This window comes from Talpa occidentalis, unplaced genomic scaffold, assembly GCF_014898055.3.
Source record: "Talpa occidentalis isolate TD23 unplaced genomic scaffold, MPIMG_talOcc4v2.1 talOcc4.8, whole genome shotgun sequence".
Lineage (NCBI taxonomy): Eukaryota > Metazoa > Chordata > Mammalia > Eulipotyphla > Talpidae > Talpa > Talpa occidentalis.
This window is the reverse complement of record NW_023605194.1, coordinates 92,448,069-92,466,958: the sequence shown is the minus strand read 5'-3', so window position 1 is coordinate 92,466,958 and position 18,890 is coordinate 92,448,069. Positions and strand designations below refer to the sequence as shown.

At 38.1% G+C, this 18,890-nt stretch overlaps 1 protein-coding gene across 1 annotated transcript in view; it reads right to left on the bottom strand.

Moving 5' to 3' along the window:
* Nucleotides 1–18,890, bottom strand: part of USH2A (usherin) — a 635,462-nt gene that overhangs the window by 370,224 nt on the left and 246,348 nt on the right. The window contains 5 exon segments of the mRNA XM_037497740.2: nucleotides 3,312–3,585; nucleotides 5,276–5,406; nucleotides 6,396–6,575; nucleotides 8,939–9,070; nucleotides 11,369–11,495. Coding sequence (XP_037353637.1) covers nucleotides 3,312–3,585; nucleotides 5,276–5,406; nucleotides 6,396–6,575; nucleotides 8,939–9,070; nucleotides 11,369–11,495 — 844 coding nt within the window.

Genomic DNA, 18,890 nt, shown 5'->3' with positions numbered 1-18,890 from the left:
AAATGTCTTTGCTATTATTCACATTCCTTTAGGCCTGACTGATCAATACTGCCAGTGTATCTGGAACACACAGTAGACAATAAGTCGGGTGAATTGAATTGAAAGCAATGAAGCTCAATATAAAAGCATCTGCCTGAACATTCAGAAACTAAGAATTCTAATTTCTTTACCAGCAGTAATTTTCTTTTGGCACATGGCCGAGTTCCCTAACTTCTCTATGCCCTAGAGTCCCTACCAAGGGAAGAATTCTGGAGATGAATAGAGGCGAATGGTGGCACCAGAATGTGAATGTACTGAATGCCACTGATCCCCATGCTTAAAAATGGTTAAGATGATAAATTTATGTCCACTTCACAGTTTAAAAAATAATTTTTTTAAAGATTTATTTATTTATTTATACAAGCACTGGGTACAGTCAGAAGCGTGGGAGGGTGAGAGAATTCAGCAGAGCCAGAGCGGAGAGAAGAACAGGCAGACTGATGAAATACACTGCTGAGGGGAGCAGCGGGCAGCAGGAGAGGTCTGTGCACCATGTGGGTGGGACCCTCCGCTGGTGGCCGGGGACAGCTGGGGATCGAACCGGCGCTGCAGAGGCTGCGGGCAGGCTCATGACCCAGCGCTCAACCGTTGCGCCACCAGGGAGGCCCTAAAAAATAATTGTTAAAAATAAATATCTTTAAAATTAATTCACATGATGAACTTTTAAACTGGAGAAAGCCCACAGAGATAGTCTTCCTTCATCCACTAGATAAAGAGAAAGGTGCAGAGTTACAGGGTTCATAGATACTAATGCTTCTTAGGAAGTACTATCCTGACCCCAAGTCTCAACTCTTGAGGTCCTGGAGAGTAGGGTCCTCACTGGGTTTTCCTTGAGCATGATCAGAGAGTTCCTTCCAGTAAAGTTTGTATCATTCCTCAAGCACTGGCCCACCAGAAGTACTCTTACTGGGAACCCTCTCAACTACCTCCAAAATGTGAATGGGGGATGAGAAGAGGGGACAGGGTATGTTCGTGGACACTCCTCCTTTTCTTAGCTCCTCACATTCTATGAGAATCAAAAAACATTCCTCATTCACCTTTACCCCAGGTCTCCAAACAACTGGAAGATGTTGCAGAGTTCTGCGCTGACAAATAAGAAAAGCAATAGCCCTCCTTGGGGAGGGATTTTGACACTGGCAGGTGTGCTGGTAGGAAGGCTGGCTTTCATGCTCCTGTCCACTTGGGGCCTCAGGCAGAGCACCACCTGTGCAACCACACAGCCACACCCCACTGAGGGCAGTGGATGTCCCCAGGGGTAGTTCCAAGATAAATGCCTATGATCTGCATTGGTTCATCTTCAGTAAATCATGTTGCCCAAGGTTTCCAAAACAAAGAGGAAAACTCATTTGCATTTGATTTCAAGGAAGATTACATTCATGGATAAGGGGGGAAAAAAAGCACTAACCTGATCACAAAATAGAGCCTCTGAAAAAAAGTTGCTAATTGAGAATCACAGAAAAGAAAGGACAAAGATTTTTAAGACTGTTGATAGTAGATTGAAAAACACAGTGAGGGAATAGGCTTCATTCTCATTCCTTGTAATTTAGTACACGCACACAGCCCCTCTGTGTGCTGGGTGTTCTCCCTGGTTGCTGTCTAACACATGCAGTTACTTAGAGCAGCATCTCTCAAAGTGTCCTAGTCAGAATCTTAGAAGAAAGGGTCATAAATCTGCATTTTCAATAACCTTCCCAGGTGACTCTGATGTATGCTGAGCAACAATAAAAAGAACGAATTTTATCAAATACTAAGTTGCAGCTACTACACTTCAGTGTTTTAGCAATGGTTTGAGAACTACTGATATGGATATTACTGCAATGATAAAAACTTAGCATTACCTAATAAAAAAATATCTTTCAGTATCACTGCCTTAGTCACAGAGTAGATTAAATTATCCCTTTGGGTCTATGTTGATATTTTAAACTTCAATCCTTATCATCTCAAAATTCCAAAGTTGGCCCAGTCTCAGCACCTTCATAGGAATGGGTTTCAGTGTACTTGAAATGCAGAGCATTTTCCTAGATGTAAACAGGATCAAGTAATCTTGCTCAGATAACAGGTTTTCAAACTCCTTCTAACTCAGAAACTTGAAAACCAGGAGAAGCCCTTATATGAATGTAATATTTTTAGCTGCTGTTACATCTTAAGTGCCTTGAAAATGTCATTACTGTCTTACACCCCAGATATTCATTAACTCCTTACTAGTACCCTTCTAAAAGTCTCCTTAGAGCTTGCTATATATTTTCTATTCAAAGGCATTTAAATCTTTATGTACTTACCAAATAGGCAAAGACTGCTTCATGGAAATGTTAACCATTCACAGTGCAAGCTTTTGAAATACACAGAGAATGTTCTTTACATGCAAGCAGCGGGAAGTTACTGGGTTTTCCTCATGTTATAGAGAAGAATCATTGATTAAAGTCCATAAAAGAGAGCACTGGTTGTAATAAGGAGAGTGGACTTTGACAGGCAGGCTTGCTATCTGCCCAAGCCCTGTGACCTTGGGGGTCACTCTCCCCTGTGCTCTTCAGTTTCCTCATCTGGAAAACAGGTATATGAATAATGATCCCTAACTCATTGGTTTGTAATAAAAAACTGACTGTTCTCATGTTGAACTCTCAGAAGGATGCTCTCAGTTAACTGGGCCCTTTTTAAAATTACTAATTTCTCTGATTATGTTTGAACTTAGATGAGTTAACGCGTGGTTTCTTTACTTTCCCTTTCCTTGATGGCTATTAATAATCAATAATAGATTTTTCATAAGTATGTTTGAAATTCAACTAAGCCTACCCTTTCATGTACTTTGCCAAATGAAAGCTCTACTGAAATGCAGGAAGACAATCTGTATTTACATCAGAAAAACAGTGAATTCAATGCCATTTTTCCTAGCTTGCACACCTATTTTATCTTTAAATCCATAAATACAGATTTTGAGCAGTGTTCAAAAGAACTGAACCACATGTGTTTTTTTCAAGGCAAACATGAGAAAACTTATATTTTATTATCTGTTACATATAATTTTTTTGCTGAAGATATTTTTCAATAAACATACTGATTATAGAGAGATATGACAGCACACTTTTTACAGCACCACACAAAATTATTGGCAGAAATGTTCTGTGAATTTTTTTAGAATCTAGAATTCTCCCATAAGGGGGTAGGTGGTGTTGCTTTCACCCTGATTCTACTGTTATATCTTGAAACACAGACTCACCCAAGCCCTCAACCATGAGAGCTGTATCAACCTGGGGATTCTTTCCTGTGGAGTTTACCTTGTTCCAAATGTAGGAGTCTACAGGTATCCTGCAGGTGCGTTGGGGCCTCACCCAGGTAGACAAGGGTGCTCATGTTCAGTGGTTGTGCCCGGAATTGGGATGCACCTTCTATCAGGTCATTCATGCACACAGACAGGACGGAGACTTCCTTTTGAATGATGACTGTGTTCCCCTCTCCAGCACAATAGCATGGCCTCAGGCATAGAGCTGCTTGTATGAAGGTAAGACTGTCGCTTAACCAGAAGCTCAGTCTTTCACTCTTCAGTTCTATCTGTATTTCACATTAGAAAATAAAACAGGTAGATAAAAAGAGAGTAGAGTGGCAATTGAGGAGAAAACAGAGGTCAATTTCTTGCAGAAAGGCAAGACATTTCCATGAAAACACTAAAAATCTTCCTTTATTCCAAGCAGAATTGGAATTAACCTGTTATGAGGTTCTTTGAAAGCTTATAATTGACATAAAGACTATTGTTTCTAGTCAAATTCATACCCAGTAATGATTACACAATGTCATACAATATTAGGTGAGTGAACCTTTTGTTTGGGGTGCAACATGGTGAAAAGATTAAATCCCAGCCTATGGATGGAAGAACTGCCAAGAACAGAGCTGTTTGAACTACAACTATATTTTTATTTGGGTTTTTAGAAAATGAGAAAATACTACTTCATACATCAATTTAATTTGGGGGAAAAATATGACAAGACAATAAGAAAATGAAATGTCAAGCCTGATTAAGCTTATCTTAACTGGTTGGTGAACTCAATTTCAAATTTGTAAGATTTATTTTGATTCAATACTTCAGCTTTATTATTCTAAATCTCTAACTAACATAATTTCTTCCATGTGTATTCTTTTCAATTAAGGTACCATTTTCTCACGCAAGTGTATTTTACCCAAATTTTCATGGTAAAGGAAATGCCTCCATATATTTTCCTTCAAAATGTTACATGACAATTATTTTACCTACTATGCTTTTATTGTGTTAGAAATCAAGTCAGCAACCATAGGACACTTGAAAATCTGAGATGAATCACATCAGACGGAACAAATTAAGCAACGCCACATAAAATAGGTTTACTTTTTCTAGGTAAATGTCATCTTTGTGAAGTGCATCAGGTGAGCAGTCATTCAGTTCTCTGTGCATTTATTCTTTAGATACTGTGTCCCCTATCATGGTCCACAAACTTGCTGCTCTATGATAAGCTTCTTCCCAAGGAGCACAATGTCTAATAGAATTGGCAAACATGGGGTGACATAGAACCTGGGTGGATCTGGGTACAATGTGAGCATAGAAAGGATGTGCATTTTGGATATATGTAGATTTGTGCAAGGTCCTGCAAGCAGGGTGATTAACATGTTCAATGTCATGAGACTAAGAAACCAGTTCATTAAGTTCAGTATAAGATACCAAGTCAGAGAAGACAGAAAGCACATAGGAGGGAAGGGGTGAGTTAGAAAGAGTCCAGCCAGTTATGTGCACACAAAATTTGGGGGGATTTGAATGATATGGAAAAAAGTTAATCTATTTCTTCCTGATACAAAGCCGATAAGCTTTCCATGATTATCTCCTGCTATTCTCCCTCACCAACCTAAGAAGTGCGTACAGGAAATAAAAGCTGGACTGGATTGGAGAAATCTATTAGGAAATCAGTACAATTTTGGTGAGGGCCATCACAACAAGGAGAACAACTCCAATGACAGTGAAAATTTTATCTAAGAGGTGTTTTTAAAAGTAACTCAGCAAGACATGGCAAACATTGAATGTGTTAGATGGATGAAAAGGAAATTGAGGACATCCCCTCTCTTTCTTGTTTGGGGGTGTTTCCCCACTATCACCATGTAGTAACATTTGTAAGAAAAGCTGGGTATATGAACTTGGGGGAAAAAATGAAAATTTGGAAAGAAACCCTGATTCAGCATTAACAGCTGTTTTACTTATAAGTAATTTTAATTAACATACGGCAAGAAAGCCTGGTCCATCTTTATTGTAGACAAAAAGCAGCAATCCATTCAATTGGTCAGTTCTGAAATTAAAGGAAATCTCAAAGTTCATTCCTCCATGAAACAAGTTTGGAGGAAGTTCCAGGATCCCTGGAAACAAAAATATTGTGCAAATTAGCATGTGCAAAGCAGTATTTTCAGCAGTGCTGTAAATTTCTAGGACATACTGCTGCAGAGTAAACCACTCACAAAACAAGATGCAAAGCAATGTTAGGGAGAACCCACCCCCTTATAATTGCATCAAGTGCTAGAATGAATTTCATATAATTTTTAAAGAGGAAGTAATTTACTCTGTAAATAAGAGCATATGACTAAGACTAGTATTGTTTTACTTAAGAGTTGATAATAAAGAGTTGCATTGACTAAGATAAGTTCAAATAATGACAAAGATGAGATAAGCAAAGAAAAAATTGTATAGATTATAATATTATTTAGCTTTTTGTTCTGAAGGTAATTTAAGCAAGTTAATAACTAAGCAACCTAACTGTAAATATAGGAGGAGCCATATCCAGCAATGCACCATATTTCCTTCCCCTCTTAGGCTGCCACAGAGAGCTATGGGTGGAGGGACCAGGGAACTGTGTCCACTCCTCATTTTTGCTGCAGTGATGGTGGTTCATGATTTCCCAGCATAAAGGAAGACCTTTATGACCTACTTACTCCATGCCACAGCTGCACTATTACTCTTAAGAATATAGTTCACCCACATCATGGGACAAGCAGTTATTTGCATGTTATCCTAGTAAACAAAACTCCTTTGGAATCTCTTTTGAGTAAAACTGTATACTGATTTCCAAACAATGGACTTACAAATGAACGTGTGTGACACTAAGCTATGTGAGTTGAGAACTACCTTGGGACACTAGCAAGGTCCATTATGCACAAAGAGATTTATGAGTCTTACCACTCATATTACATATTCAGACTCCGAGAGCATATTATGTGCATCATGGCATAACTATGTATTTCTTTAATACTAGGTTCATAGGAGGTCAAAATAATCAGACAGGGAGATAAAATTATGCCATAGCTAGGACACAGATGCTAAACAATCATTGATGTCTAGTTTAGATCCTTACCTGTTCCAAGGAACTGGACTCCCTCATATAATGAGGAGGGATATCCCTCCCTGTTGTTATATATGTTGGTTTGCTTTTCAGAATTCTGCCAAACCAGAGGCTCCCACAAAGCAGAGGGATTGTAATTCTTCAGAAAAGACACATCCTTGAGACAGTCCACAAAAGCCTTTTGGATGATTTCTGCAGTAGTTGATAGATATCAAGAAAAATGTGTTTTGAAAAACTTCTTTTCCAGCAATTAATTTTATGTGGCATTAAAATCAAAGGCACAGGCAATAGCTCTCACCATCTATTTACTGCCAACCTCGCAACAATTCATGTAAACATCACACCATCAGCCATGGTAAGTGCTTCACCCTGGTTCAGACCTACCAGATCTGAAGAAACAATTATGCAAAATCCTGGGTTTTATAGGTCTAGTAAAAACATTGCCTTTTGAACCAACAATAAAATTCATGCTATGTGTCCAAAAGAAGAATGCTATAACAACTTTTAAAGTAAGATTTGAAGGAAGTTTATAATTTACAGTTTAGTTACCTTGACATTATGAATCAATAATTGATTTCATTTTTAGGAATTAATGTCACATTAAGGTTAAATTTGGAACCACAAATCAGGTTGACACGGGGTTTATGGGTATAGCAAATAGTGATAACAGAGGGGTGGGGGGAAAGAAAGTGAGCAAATGAGAGAATTGGAGAGAGATCAAGGAAGTGAGGAGGGAGAGGGGGCATATGAATTGCATTTCATATGGCAATGTGCTTACTCATCAGTGCAAAGCTTTGTTCTCAGCTTCTAGGGAAGGCATTCACCGGCAGTCAAAATTTTACATGACCAAAGTATTTATCACTGGACATGTGTTTTTCATAGGATGGGTGCTTAGCATAGGGTATTCTTTCCTCCTGTTGCCTGATACCCTAGTCGCTTAGCCTAGAAGTGTGCTTGAGGGTCAAAACCTGTAACAGGGCCTCCCGGATGGCCTAGGGGTTAAGCCTCAATGCTATCATTGCTATGGCCAGAGTCCTATGCCCAGCCAGGGAGCTGGCACACATGGCACAGCTGATCTCTCCTGTTTCACCCACTGCCTTCTCAGCAGTGTATTTCAATCAGTCTGGCTGTTCTGTTCCCCAACCACTCTCTGGTGAATCCTCTCACCCCCCACACCTCTGGCCTATAACCCATTTCTTCTACACACACACACACACACACACACACACACACACACACACACACAAAGATATCCAGTGAAAATGTTCTTTAAGAATAAACATAAAATATACACTAAAAAAAAACCAAACCTGTAACAAAGGTGTTCTCTCTTTCACTCTTTTCACCCCCACAAAGCCCCCTTTACTTTCACTCTCTCCTATTTCAATTAAATTCTCTACCAGTTTAAAAAGCAAAAAGTAGTTAAATAAAACCTCCTCTACTTAGCATATTTTTGAGGAAGTATAATTAGTCTTGGGGATTCAAATCCCTCTCCACAATTCACTGGAAACTATTTATTAGATTTTTTAAAATTGTTTTTTTTTAATAATTTTTATCGTACAAACTTTGGTTCAATACTTGTTGTTTTTTCCCCAAAATAAAGGGTTTTCCAACTCAGGTCTGGTCACCACAGTTCCTCCATCACCAAATCACCTACAGTCCCCACCATAGTCTGTCATGCTTGTCACCATTTTTTTCCTCCCCACTCCCACTTCCTCCCTCCTAGATTAATTCATATTTAGATCAGATTTATTTATTTTGATCTTCACGATTTCCTGAGGCCACCACCCATGAACTGGACACTTATCCGGGTTCTTGCTTATCTGTAATACTCACATGGTGGCATCTTAACTTCTGGGATGGACTTGGAAGACACCCTGAGCTCTTCAAGAAAGCCTAGGGAGCCAACTCTCGAAGCAGGGGCTACGTGTTGGAAGGGTGATTTCTTTTCTGTCTAAGGTTAATTTCACTCATGCTAGTTTTTATTGATCTCATTTTAAAATGAGATTTTGTTTGATTGTACTAAAAATTTGGGGATGTGTGTGTATATCTCAATTTTAGCACTAATGGCATGAGAGTGGAAATAACCGTTAATATAGCTGCATCCTCTGTTTAGCACAGTCCACATGCTATTTATCTGTGGATATATTCGGGGACTGGTTCAGTGACTATGATGTAGTCCAGTGCTCAGAATGTTCTTTATCCTATTTAGAGAGAATCAAGCTTTTCATCTTCTATTTCTGCATTGTACTATATCCAACTTAAAATCTAGAAGCACTGACACCTTACCCTAAAATAGAGAATTTTGGCTGAAATTAGGATAATTCACTTCAGCAAAAGCTTAATGAACTCTTTCCATATATCAAGAACCAGCACTAAGAAATAAAATGAAAGAAATCCATGGTTCCTTGAGCAAAGAAGAGAATGTTGACATAGGAAATGCAGCCTGAGATTAAAAAAAAAAAATACTACTGTTCATACTTTAAAAAAGTATAAATTATTTCTATCTTAAATTTTGGTGATAGCACATCAATCATATGCATTCACAAACTCACTGGGCTCCTTCCTTCCTGAGGACAGCATAGCCCTGGGAAGCCTTCCCACAAACACCTCTGAGTTCTCTCCAATCATCATGCTGCCATTCAGGGCGACCAAGGAACCCACAGAGAAAGAGGTGAGAATTTTCACTCCAGCAGGATAAATAATTTCTACCAATTTGAACAATGAGCAAACCTTTCAGTGGGCTTTTGGGATATCACCCTCTCTTGGTTCTCTTATTTCTATACCTATTTCTAATTACTTCACCCCCACAGTATGATGTCAGATGACCCAGACATCCTTCCTTCTATCATCTTTTCCTATTTTCACCAGCACAGATGCCTTGAATCCTCCAGAGGCATGAATGGAGGACAGAGGACAAACTACCAGCATCAAAAACTCTCATCTTGAAGCTCTTGTAGGCCTCCTGAGAGGAGGGGGCATATTTTGTTTCAGAATCCAAATCACTGTCATCAGTCCTCTTTGTATCTGGTCTCTTGGCTTTAAATATCGTCCTTAGCTGACAATTCCCAATTCGTATCCTAGTCATCTTAGTCTGTGACTTTTCTCTGAGCTCAGACCAGTAAGAGTATCTAGCACTTAACACGTTCCAACTGAACTCTGAACCTCTCTCTCCAAATCTGCTTCTCATACTCACTTGTCCCCCTTAGTTACAGCAGCTACTTTCTTCCAGTTGCCAAGGACCCAGAGCTAGCCGTCATGTTCTATGGCCGGGGATAGCAAACTCTTTCTGCAGAGGGCCAGCTGGTATGTATTTTAGGCTTCCTAGACCATCCATGCAGTCTCAAGCAGCCATGACAAGATAGAATAAGTGGGTACCTTTGTGTTCTAATAAAAGTTCATAAAAACAGGCAAGAGTCGGTTTCAACCTGCCTATCCCTGTTCTAGCTCAATCATCTGTTTACCTTCACCTTCACAATATATCCAGATTTTTCATGATATCCACAACTCCTTCCCTGGCTTAAACAATCTTCATTTCCTGCCAGAATTAGTGTACATTTATATAGAGGTTTATAAACTGCCCTCCATCTTTCTACCTTTGTTCCCTTAAAATATATTCTCAAAAGAGCAGCCAGAGTATTTCTTAAAGAAGGAAATTATATCATGCCTCTTTCAAAACTCTGCCATTGATTCCCTCTTTCCAAGTAAATGCCCCCATATTCCTATAGAATACACCCAGTAGTCTCTCGGATGCCATTGCCTGCACAGACCCCTCCACCCTTCTTTCCCACACTGCCCTCTTAGTTGGTTCTGAACATGGTACATGCAGTATTCTCCCTTCTCAGGGCCCTGGAATCTGCTGCTCCCTTGGCTTGAAACCCTCTCCTGATATTTGCAGGGTTTACTCTGGCACTCCCTTTCGGTCTCTGCTCAAATATTTCCTATTAGAGGCCTTCCTAAACAGTCTTTTATAAAATCAAGTAGCCTCTTCCCAATAAACACACACACACACACACACACAACACCCTTTTCCTCTTATCATGGTTTATTCTCAGAAATCATTACTATTTGATACTCATTCAGCATTGTCTCCTGCTCCACCCCCACTTACAATGTAAACTTTGCTCTTTGTCCCTAGCATTCCAAGAGCAATACTGGGCATATAGTAGGTGCTCACTAAACATCCACATTTTCTGAATGCATTAACAAAAGTGTGCATCACCATACAAGTACTACAGCTGTACTAAAATTAAATGGGGGTGGTAGATAGGGTAGGATGGAAAAAATGCTGAACTTAGAAGTGCACATATAGGATTAATAACTCAAGAATTCTGCCTACCAACTGTGTAATTTGGGAGGAATTATTTTCCTTTTTTGATCCTGTTTCCTCATCTTTATTTTTTTTAAAGATTATTTATTTATTTTACACAAGAACAGGGGTACAGGCCAGATGCATGGGAAGGTGACAGGATTCACCAGAGACAGTGGGGAACAGAACAGGCAGACTGATGAAATACACTGCTGAGAGAAGCAGCGGGTGAGATAGGAGAGGTCTGCTGCGCCATGTGGGACCCTCGCCGGCCGGCAGGGATCGAACTGGCACTGCAGAAGCTGCGGACAGCTTCACAGCACAGTGCTCACCCACCTGCACTGCCAGGGAAGGCCCATGTTTCCTCATCTTTAAGATGCATCTATTAACACCTTATTTGTGTACTGGAAGTCAAAAGAAACTTGAGAACACTTGCAAATTATAGAGAACCGACAAGATACAAAAACGCTTCTGATGACTTTGTTCTTATTTTAGCTCTATCCCTGAAACCTGGCACAAAGAGAAAATGATTGCCAGACTTTGTCATTTTACAAGCACCCCAAATGCAAATATAACAGCAGTTTAGATGAAATTGAGTGAAGATAAAGAAATATAAACCACAGAAAAGCAATGCAATATCCGCTCATCAACAGAGCCATTGCTAGAAAGTTCTTACCTGTATGCATCCCATCAAGGGTGATTTGGCCAAAAGCTTGATGCCTAATAGCAATTATTTCATGCCTTTTGCCATCATCAAATTTTTCACCATCATCATTGGTTGTGGTAACTTCTACTGACGACACCTTAAGGGAATGAAGCAATGATTGAATGAATGAATGTGTTTAAACACACGAACAAACCAATTAACAAATTTCAATGTGATCCTATTGCAAGCATGCATACACTTCAGGTGGAACTCAACATTAATGTTGAACATCAGTCTGGCTTTCCTGTGATGTATTTTTGTGAACACCACAATGCTCAAATCTAAAAAGAACTCCTCTGTGAAATAAGACTATAAGCAAGGACAGTTGCATTTTGAGTACTTATATTCATCAAAAAGGTAATGAGTTTTCTATTCTAAAATTTCTGAATTATAGAACTAATAAATTATCATTCAAAATGGTAGGCAAGTTAATTTCTGTTATATTTCTTACAAGAAATGAGCTTTACATTAAAAATAGCCAGTTATTAATACATTGGACATAAATGCTTGGGTTAACCTTGGTATTCAATGTTTTGTAGTCCATTTATAGGTTTCCCTAAGGTAGTGTTGGTCATGATGGTCAATTGCTATCTCCATATACAAGAATAACTGGTGGGCTTGCAACCAGGGGGCAAAATTATCTCTACTCATTTTAAAGGGGAAAAAACCAGCAATCTTTCATAAGCAGAAAAGTTGTGTTTCAGAGTGCAAAACCAGAAGAGTGTTCTCTGCCTTCAAGATGGCATATCATTGCCTCAACCAAAAATAGCCTAGGGAGATGGAACTGAGAGGCCTGACTCATGGTTCAATGGACAACATTCAGAAGCAAGGGGTGCTCAGTCTGTTACAGTTCTGGATCCAAATTCAATTTACACCCACCATAATTTAGCAACCAACCCAACTTGCATTTTCTATATTTGTTCTTCAACTCCATAAACACAATCAAAATCCCATCCTCAGGAAGACTGATCTGAGAACTTTGCCTCTAGTCTCCTGACAGGTGACCTCAAATTAAACTGGTTCTTTTCTCAAAAGCTGGTGGCGTAGTTTTGGGTTTTTGTGCCATGGGGCAGTGGGCCCACTCTGGGCAACAATCACAGTAATATTGTTAAAAATGAGTTTCCAAGTGGCTAAGACTAGGAAATGTCACATATCAAGAAGAGAGACCAGCAAAAAGGAGTGAAGGTAAGGGCACAGGAAAAGAAGTAGAAGAGAAACCATCTAAGTTAACATTTTACAGCCAAGTGAACACCAGTACATAAGGTTAATACTATGACAACTCTCTTAGTGTTGGTAGGCAAATAAGAATAAGTAGAAAATATTTCAACTTTGTAGCTATCATCGACTACAACTACTATTAAGTCAAGCAGGGACACTCAAACGCTTTATGTTTTCATGCACTGCTGTATATACAGAAACCAAATAATCAAATGAACTAAATAAAAATAAAATAAACATTTAAAATTTAAGACAAAATTCTTGGGTGGTGGTGAATAAATTAGGTAAAGGATATAGCTGAATTTTTAGTGGTGAACTTAATACAATATATACAGATGTTAATTTAAAATAATGTGTTCACAAAACTTATATAATGTTAGAAATGCAATATTACTGCCAGGAAAAATGTATTTTAAAATGTTTTGCATGGGCCTCCCCAGTGGCACAGCGGTTGAGCGCTGGGTTGCGAAGCTGCCCGCAGCCTCTGCAGCGTAGGTTCGATCCCCAGCTGCTCCCGGGCCACCGGAGGAGTGTCCCACATGGCACGCAGACCTCTCCTGCTGCCCGCTGCTCCCCTCAGCAGTGTACTTCAGTCCTTCTGCCTGCTCTGCTCCCTGCTCTGGCTCTGGTGAATTCTCTCACCCTCCCGCGCTTCTGACTGTACCCAGTGCTTGTATAAATAAATAAATAAATAAATAAATAAATAAATAAATAAATAAATAAATAAATATTTTAAAAAAATGAAATTAAAAAAATAAAAAAATAAAATGTTTTCCTTCATACAAAAAAAAAGATGACTCTAAATTTTCTCAGTGAAAATAAATTCATTTCCTAATAAAGTCGATCTCCTTAACAATAATCAACTTAAATAATCAACTTAAAGCCAACATTATGTTGGGTAGAATATTTGTTAAAATTAGTTGGAAGTTTCATCAAATTCAGATTAATTTTTATATAATGATATTTTTAAAAATAGAAAACTGATAATTACCTGGAGTAATGTGGTTGAAAATTTATATCAAAAGAAGTACAATGTTAATCATACCATCTAGAGTAAAGCAATTCTGTTTATAGTTCCTTAAAGTAGCAGTAATGTAACATGTCCATTGTACACATTTAATTGACTCTTGTCAGCCCTCATATAGAGCATGACAGCAAGTATGACATACACAATTCTATGTTACAAAAAAACAGCATTAATTTCCCATGAGTATGAGTGGGTTCTTCCCGTGTGGACAATATCCCAACTTTTACAGACAACTCCATTAGCTAGAAAGAGGACCATTTGGTAAATCCACTTGCTAGTTCTTTCATTTTGTAGGCTGACTTTCCTTATATCTTCTTCTACATACTCTTTTATTTTCTTCAACCCTATTTCAACATTTTAATATTTTACAAACACACATTTCATTATCATAGTTTAATAATTAAAACCAGAACTGGTGTCGTGCCCAATTAATGTGCCCTGGTAGCATGCCCATTAGTTTTTCCATTAGTGAATTCAACAATACTAATGGGATTACTAGCATGGGATGCTAATTGGGCGTGACATAAGAAACTGGCTTACTTCTTAGCATACCCTTGCTAATGATGAAATTAATGAGCATTTTATTAAATGCTGTCTCATCAAAGTGTACTTAGTTAGCGTTAAAATTGTTACAAACGATGCTGCATTCTAAAGATCAGGTGTCTGAGTGAGTGGTTCTTCATATTATGTTTGGCAACAATCTGAAGCATTAATAGTTCTCTACATCAAAAACTGCACTCATTAGAGACAAATTCAGGTAAAACATAGTATGCCAAACTTGCTCTGTACTTAGAGAAACTCAAAATATTCTTTGAGGATAATTTTAAGACTATTTTACATCACTGGTATTAAGAAAATAATTCTGTGGCCAATCCAGGTATCATACAATGCAATTTGTACTTTCCATTTGGAAAATACTAGATACATTAAGCAGGTGCTATTCAGGATTGTTTGAAAGCTTTTCCTTTCATAGCTTCATTTTTCATCAAATTAAAATGTTACATAAATTTCCTGTTTATGTCACTGAATTTAAAACATTGAAATGATAAGCACAAGTCATTTTTGATGAACAAATTATCATATGATCAAGTATAGTCTAATTAAAATTAACCAAACAACAGTGGAAATATTATAGCTAATTGTTAGAGATTGAGCAAAAAAATATAGCAATTAAAATTAAAGTAACTTTTTTTACTGTATCTCTTCACAAACATTCCATGTATCTAGTCCAATATAAGAAAACACATTTCTAATACTCAATATTATAAATAACTTTTCCCTTCCTTTAAATATTTATTCACAAAATGCACTGTATAGTTGGAAGCTGTATAAGTTTTTATACTTCATAGAATATGTAGGATTACATTCTTTTGTCAGGAGTTCATGACTTTAATTATTTAAGATATTTTTTTAAAAAGTTCACAATAACTTCAAGTTTAAAATAACTTCGAGTTATTTTAAAACCATGTGCAACACAGTAGCTTTAAATTTTCACAAAATACTCTTGTCACAATTCAAAATTAAAGTATTTTAAATGGACTAAAAATAATAATTTCATAATAATCACTGATAAATGCCAAAACATCTAAAAAACAGAAAAAACACAAACTGACTTGTTAAGTATCATTAAAGAGCTGGAAATTTTATTCCAGAAAATAGGTCATTTTCTTCTATCACAGTTTGAGTAGTATCTTACCAATAGTAACCGAGGAAGTCAGCCAGTCAATCTGTCAACAAACATGTATTTATTGAGCATGTACTATCTTTCAAGGATTGTGTAAAGCTTGAGGATATATTTGTGGACAAAACAGGCTGACTTTGCTCTCAGTGGACCAACACAGTTTGATAAGAAGGTGTAGTGAACAAAGAAAGGTGACCACTTAAATAATCTCATCTCATTTAAAGACTAAAGAAGGGTGACAGGGCTAAAGGGGGTGCCTACTCATTTGAATGTCTGTGAGAGGCATATATACAAACTTCCAAATGTCTTTCAATCTGGGGTAGCTCTAACTTCCTGCGAGAACTGATATTCATATTCCTACCTAACAGGAGAGTAAACAATAGGAGAATATTTCCCATATGTTTGGGATAGGTGTGTATGCAGACACTTACTAAATATGAAAAATTTGTTAGGGTCAATATATGAGTAGTATTCTATTACACATGCATCTCTAGGATTGGGAAGGTCATCTAGATTCATGTTCTTATACCATGGGATGCACATTGACAATGGCATGACTGAAGCCAGAGCCCAAAGCTGAAACTCACCCTGAAACTGCATTCTTTCCACCTGCATTCTTTCTATCTTTAGCTTAGCTATAATCATGTCTAGTTGCTTTTTGTTTTCCAGCCTGCAGAGTTAAGTTAGATAACATGTGACCCCTTTGTTAAAATAATAGGGCTAACTTACTTATCCCAATTCTATTTTTCCAAATAAACCCAGCAACTCATGGCCAGCCCTTAGCCACAAGGCATCCACACTTCAGATGGACCTGACTCACAGTCTATATATTGACAAGAGCCCCCTGTATCAGAGCTCTTCAGCCAACCCTGCATTCCTCTGACTTCTGCCATCTTTGCTCTCCTACCAAACTTGTATTCCTGAGCCTCCAGTCAATCCCCAAGTCAATGAAATTCAATCCTTACGTTCTACCAAATGTGATATAAATTTCCCAAAGTGTGATATAAGCCCATGGCCCTGGTCATTCAAGAAGGCAAATATGAGCCTGGGAACACCTGCCTCCTGTTGAGCCAGGTTTGCATGAAAGTACAAATACTGGTGACATAAATTTTGGCACTTATGTGCATTGAATAGACATGCCCTTGTTTTCTCAACATGACCGACTGTACATATGAGGCTGTGTGAAGCTACCATGCCACACTGCTCTGGGCCCTGTAGCTTCCTTGTCCAACAAAGACAGGGATCTCTACTCCTACTGTGGAATGCAGAGGTCCAGATGAGTGGATGGCATCAGAAGTACTTTGTTCATTTCTCATTTCTGTGTCTTCCTTGTAAAATGCATAGCACAGGATGGTACATACATACTTTAAACAAAGTTCCACTGAACAAAAAAAATAAACTCAGTACCATTTCTTTCTAAATCCTGCACCATCCTAGCCACTTCATTTGAAAATAGGCATGGCAACAGTACCCATTTCAAGTGGCTGCTTCAAGAATGAACTTGAATTAATTAATGTGAAACTACCATTTATACTGTAAAGGCTCCATGAATAAATGTTTATAAGATTCTAGTTTTTCTCTATCTGACTTCTTAAACATCCCAAGATATTAATGGATTGAGGGGGCAAAAGTAAAGCCAGATTTTTCTTTCTCACTGATATTTTTCCTTTTCACTTTTTCTTTTCTTTTTTAAAGGTTTTTTTTTTTTTAAAGATTTATTCATTTATTTATACAAGCACTGGGTACAGTCAGAAGCGCGGGAGGGTGAGAGAATTTACCAGAGCCAGAGGGGAGAGCAGAGCAGGAGACTGATGAAGTACACTGCTGAGGGGAGCAGCGGGTGGCAGGAGAGGTCTGTGCGCCATGTGGGACCCTCACCAGGCGGCTGGGGATTGAACCAGCACTGAAGAGGCTGCTGGCAGCTTCGCAACCCAGCGCTCAACAGCTGCGCCAACAGGGGAGGCCCTTTTTTTTTAAAGGTGTTTTATAGAGAGAGACATTGTAATGACCCTAACTGTTGGAGAGGTGGGGGCAACTGAGATAGAGAAACTTAAGTTTCCAATTCAAAAGCAACCACTTGTTTATGAAGACACTGATAAATAGATATGTGAAAGGGAAGGACAGATAAAACCTGGTTGTTGAAAGACAAAATCAAAATAAACAGGGAGTCCTGGTCCTATGTCTCTGAAAATCATATCAATATAGGTACCAAATGTGAAGTAATCTGAGATGTTTGTGGATATCATACACATAGTCCTGAAGCCTCCTCCAACATTTGGTGAGAGCCCAGGGGCACATGGCGGCCACCAGGTGCTCTCTGGCCCAGTTCCCTCCCCCTCTGTATTGCCAGCCTCCTGAACTCTGCCAAGAGATTTGTTACCTTCCCCCCTTTCTGCTGCCAACTGAATTATATGCTTATATTAATGTGAGGTGGATTCCCCCCAAAAAACCCATAGCCTGGTTCTATGCATTTGGCTTGAACTTTAAGTGAAACCTTCCTTCTCTGTGAAAGTTAGCACCTAGAATTCCAAAACCCAATAAAATAATAATTTTGGTTCATTTTTATACAATTTAGCATTTACTCTCTTTTTGACCTTGTTAATTTGGATATTGTTTGAAACATTTTTTGTCCCATTAGTAATTAATCACTTATTTCACAACATTTAAAGTAAAATATTTTTGCCTTTTTATTCACGAAATGTAGACACTGATATGTTCTATTTCCTCACTGTCCCCTACACTATCTTTACAAAAATTTACTTCATTCATCTTTCTCTCTTTCAAGTCTTAGAATTTTTAGCACCAACAGAAGCTCGTTGCCTTAGCTATATGACTGTTTCAAAGATTCTTATTTAATATTGTAAAACAAATTTTGAGTCACTCTGAAATGTAGGTTGAACTTAATGTAGGTTGAACTTAATATTGCTAGGTCTGTTATTCACCACTACTTCTATTTCCCTCCTTTTGTCTAGCAGTCTTGCTAAAATATTTCCTTAAAACTAGTGCATTGATGATATTTTATCTAAGTCTCTAGATAATGACAAACATTTTTAGATCTTGAATTGGTCACATATTAGCAGTAAGACTCTGGGAGAATCAATTTAATGATGTCTTTGAGTTTTCACCTGTTAAATGGGAATCATAATACATAGAAATTATGTAGGGCATAAATGAATATGTGTGTGTGTGTGTTGGGGGGGTGGTTTATGTGTGTATATACGTATTTATGTATAGAAAGACCACTGAGAATAATGACTGGTACAAAGAGTCCTGTAAAAGCATTAGTTTTGTTTCATCTTGACCAAAAATTGATGAAACTTTTCAATAAATGTACAATCAATTATTTTAAATCAGGTATCCTCTCCTATTTTATTTCATTCTTTTGTCTCATTCTTCTTTTTCTCATATATTTTTTGCCCTCCTTTGAGGGTTTTCTTAAAAATATTAGTAATATGGGCCTCCCTGGTGGCCTAGGGGTTAAGTTTCACCATGAAGGCTGACCACCAGGACTTGAGATCAATCCCTGGCCAGGGAACTAAGTCACATGGAGCAACAGACCACTCCTG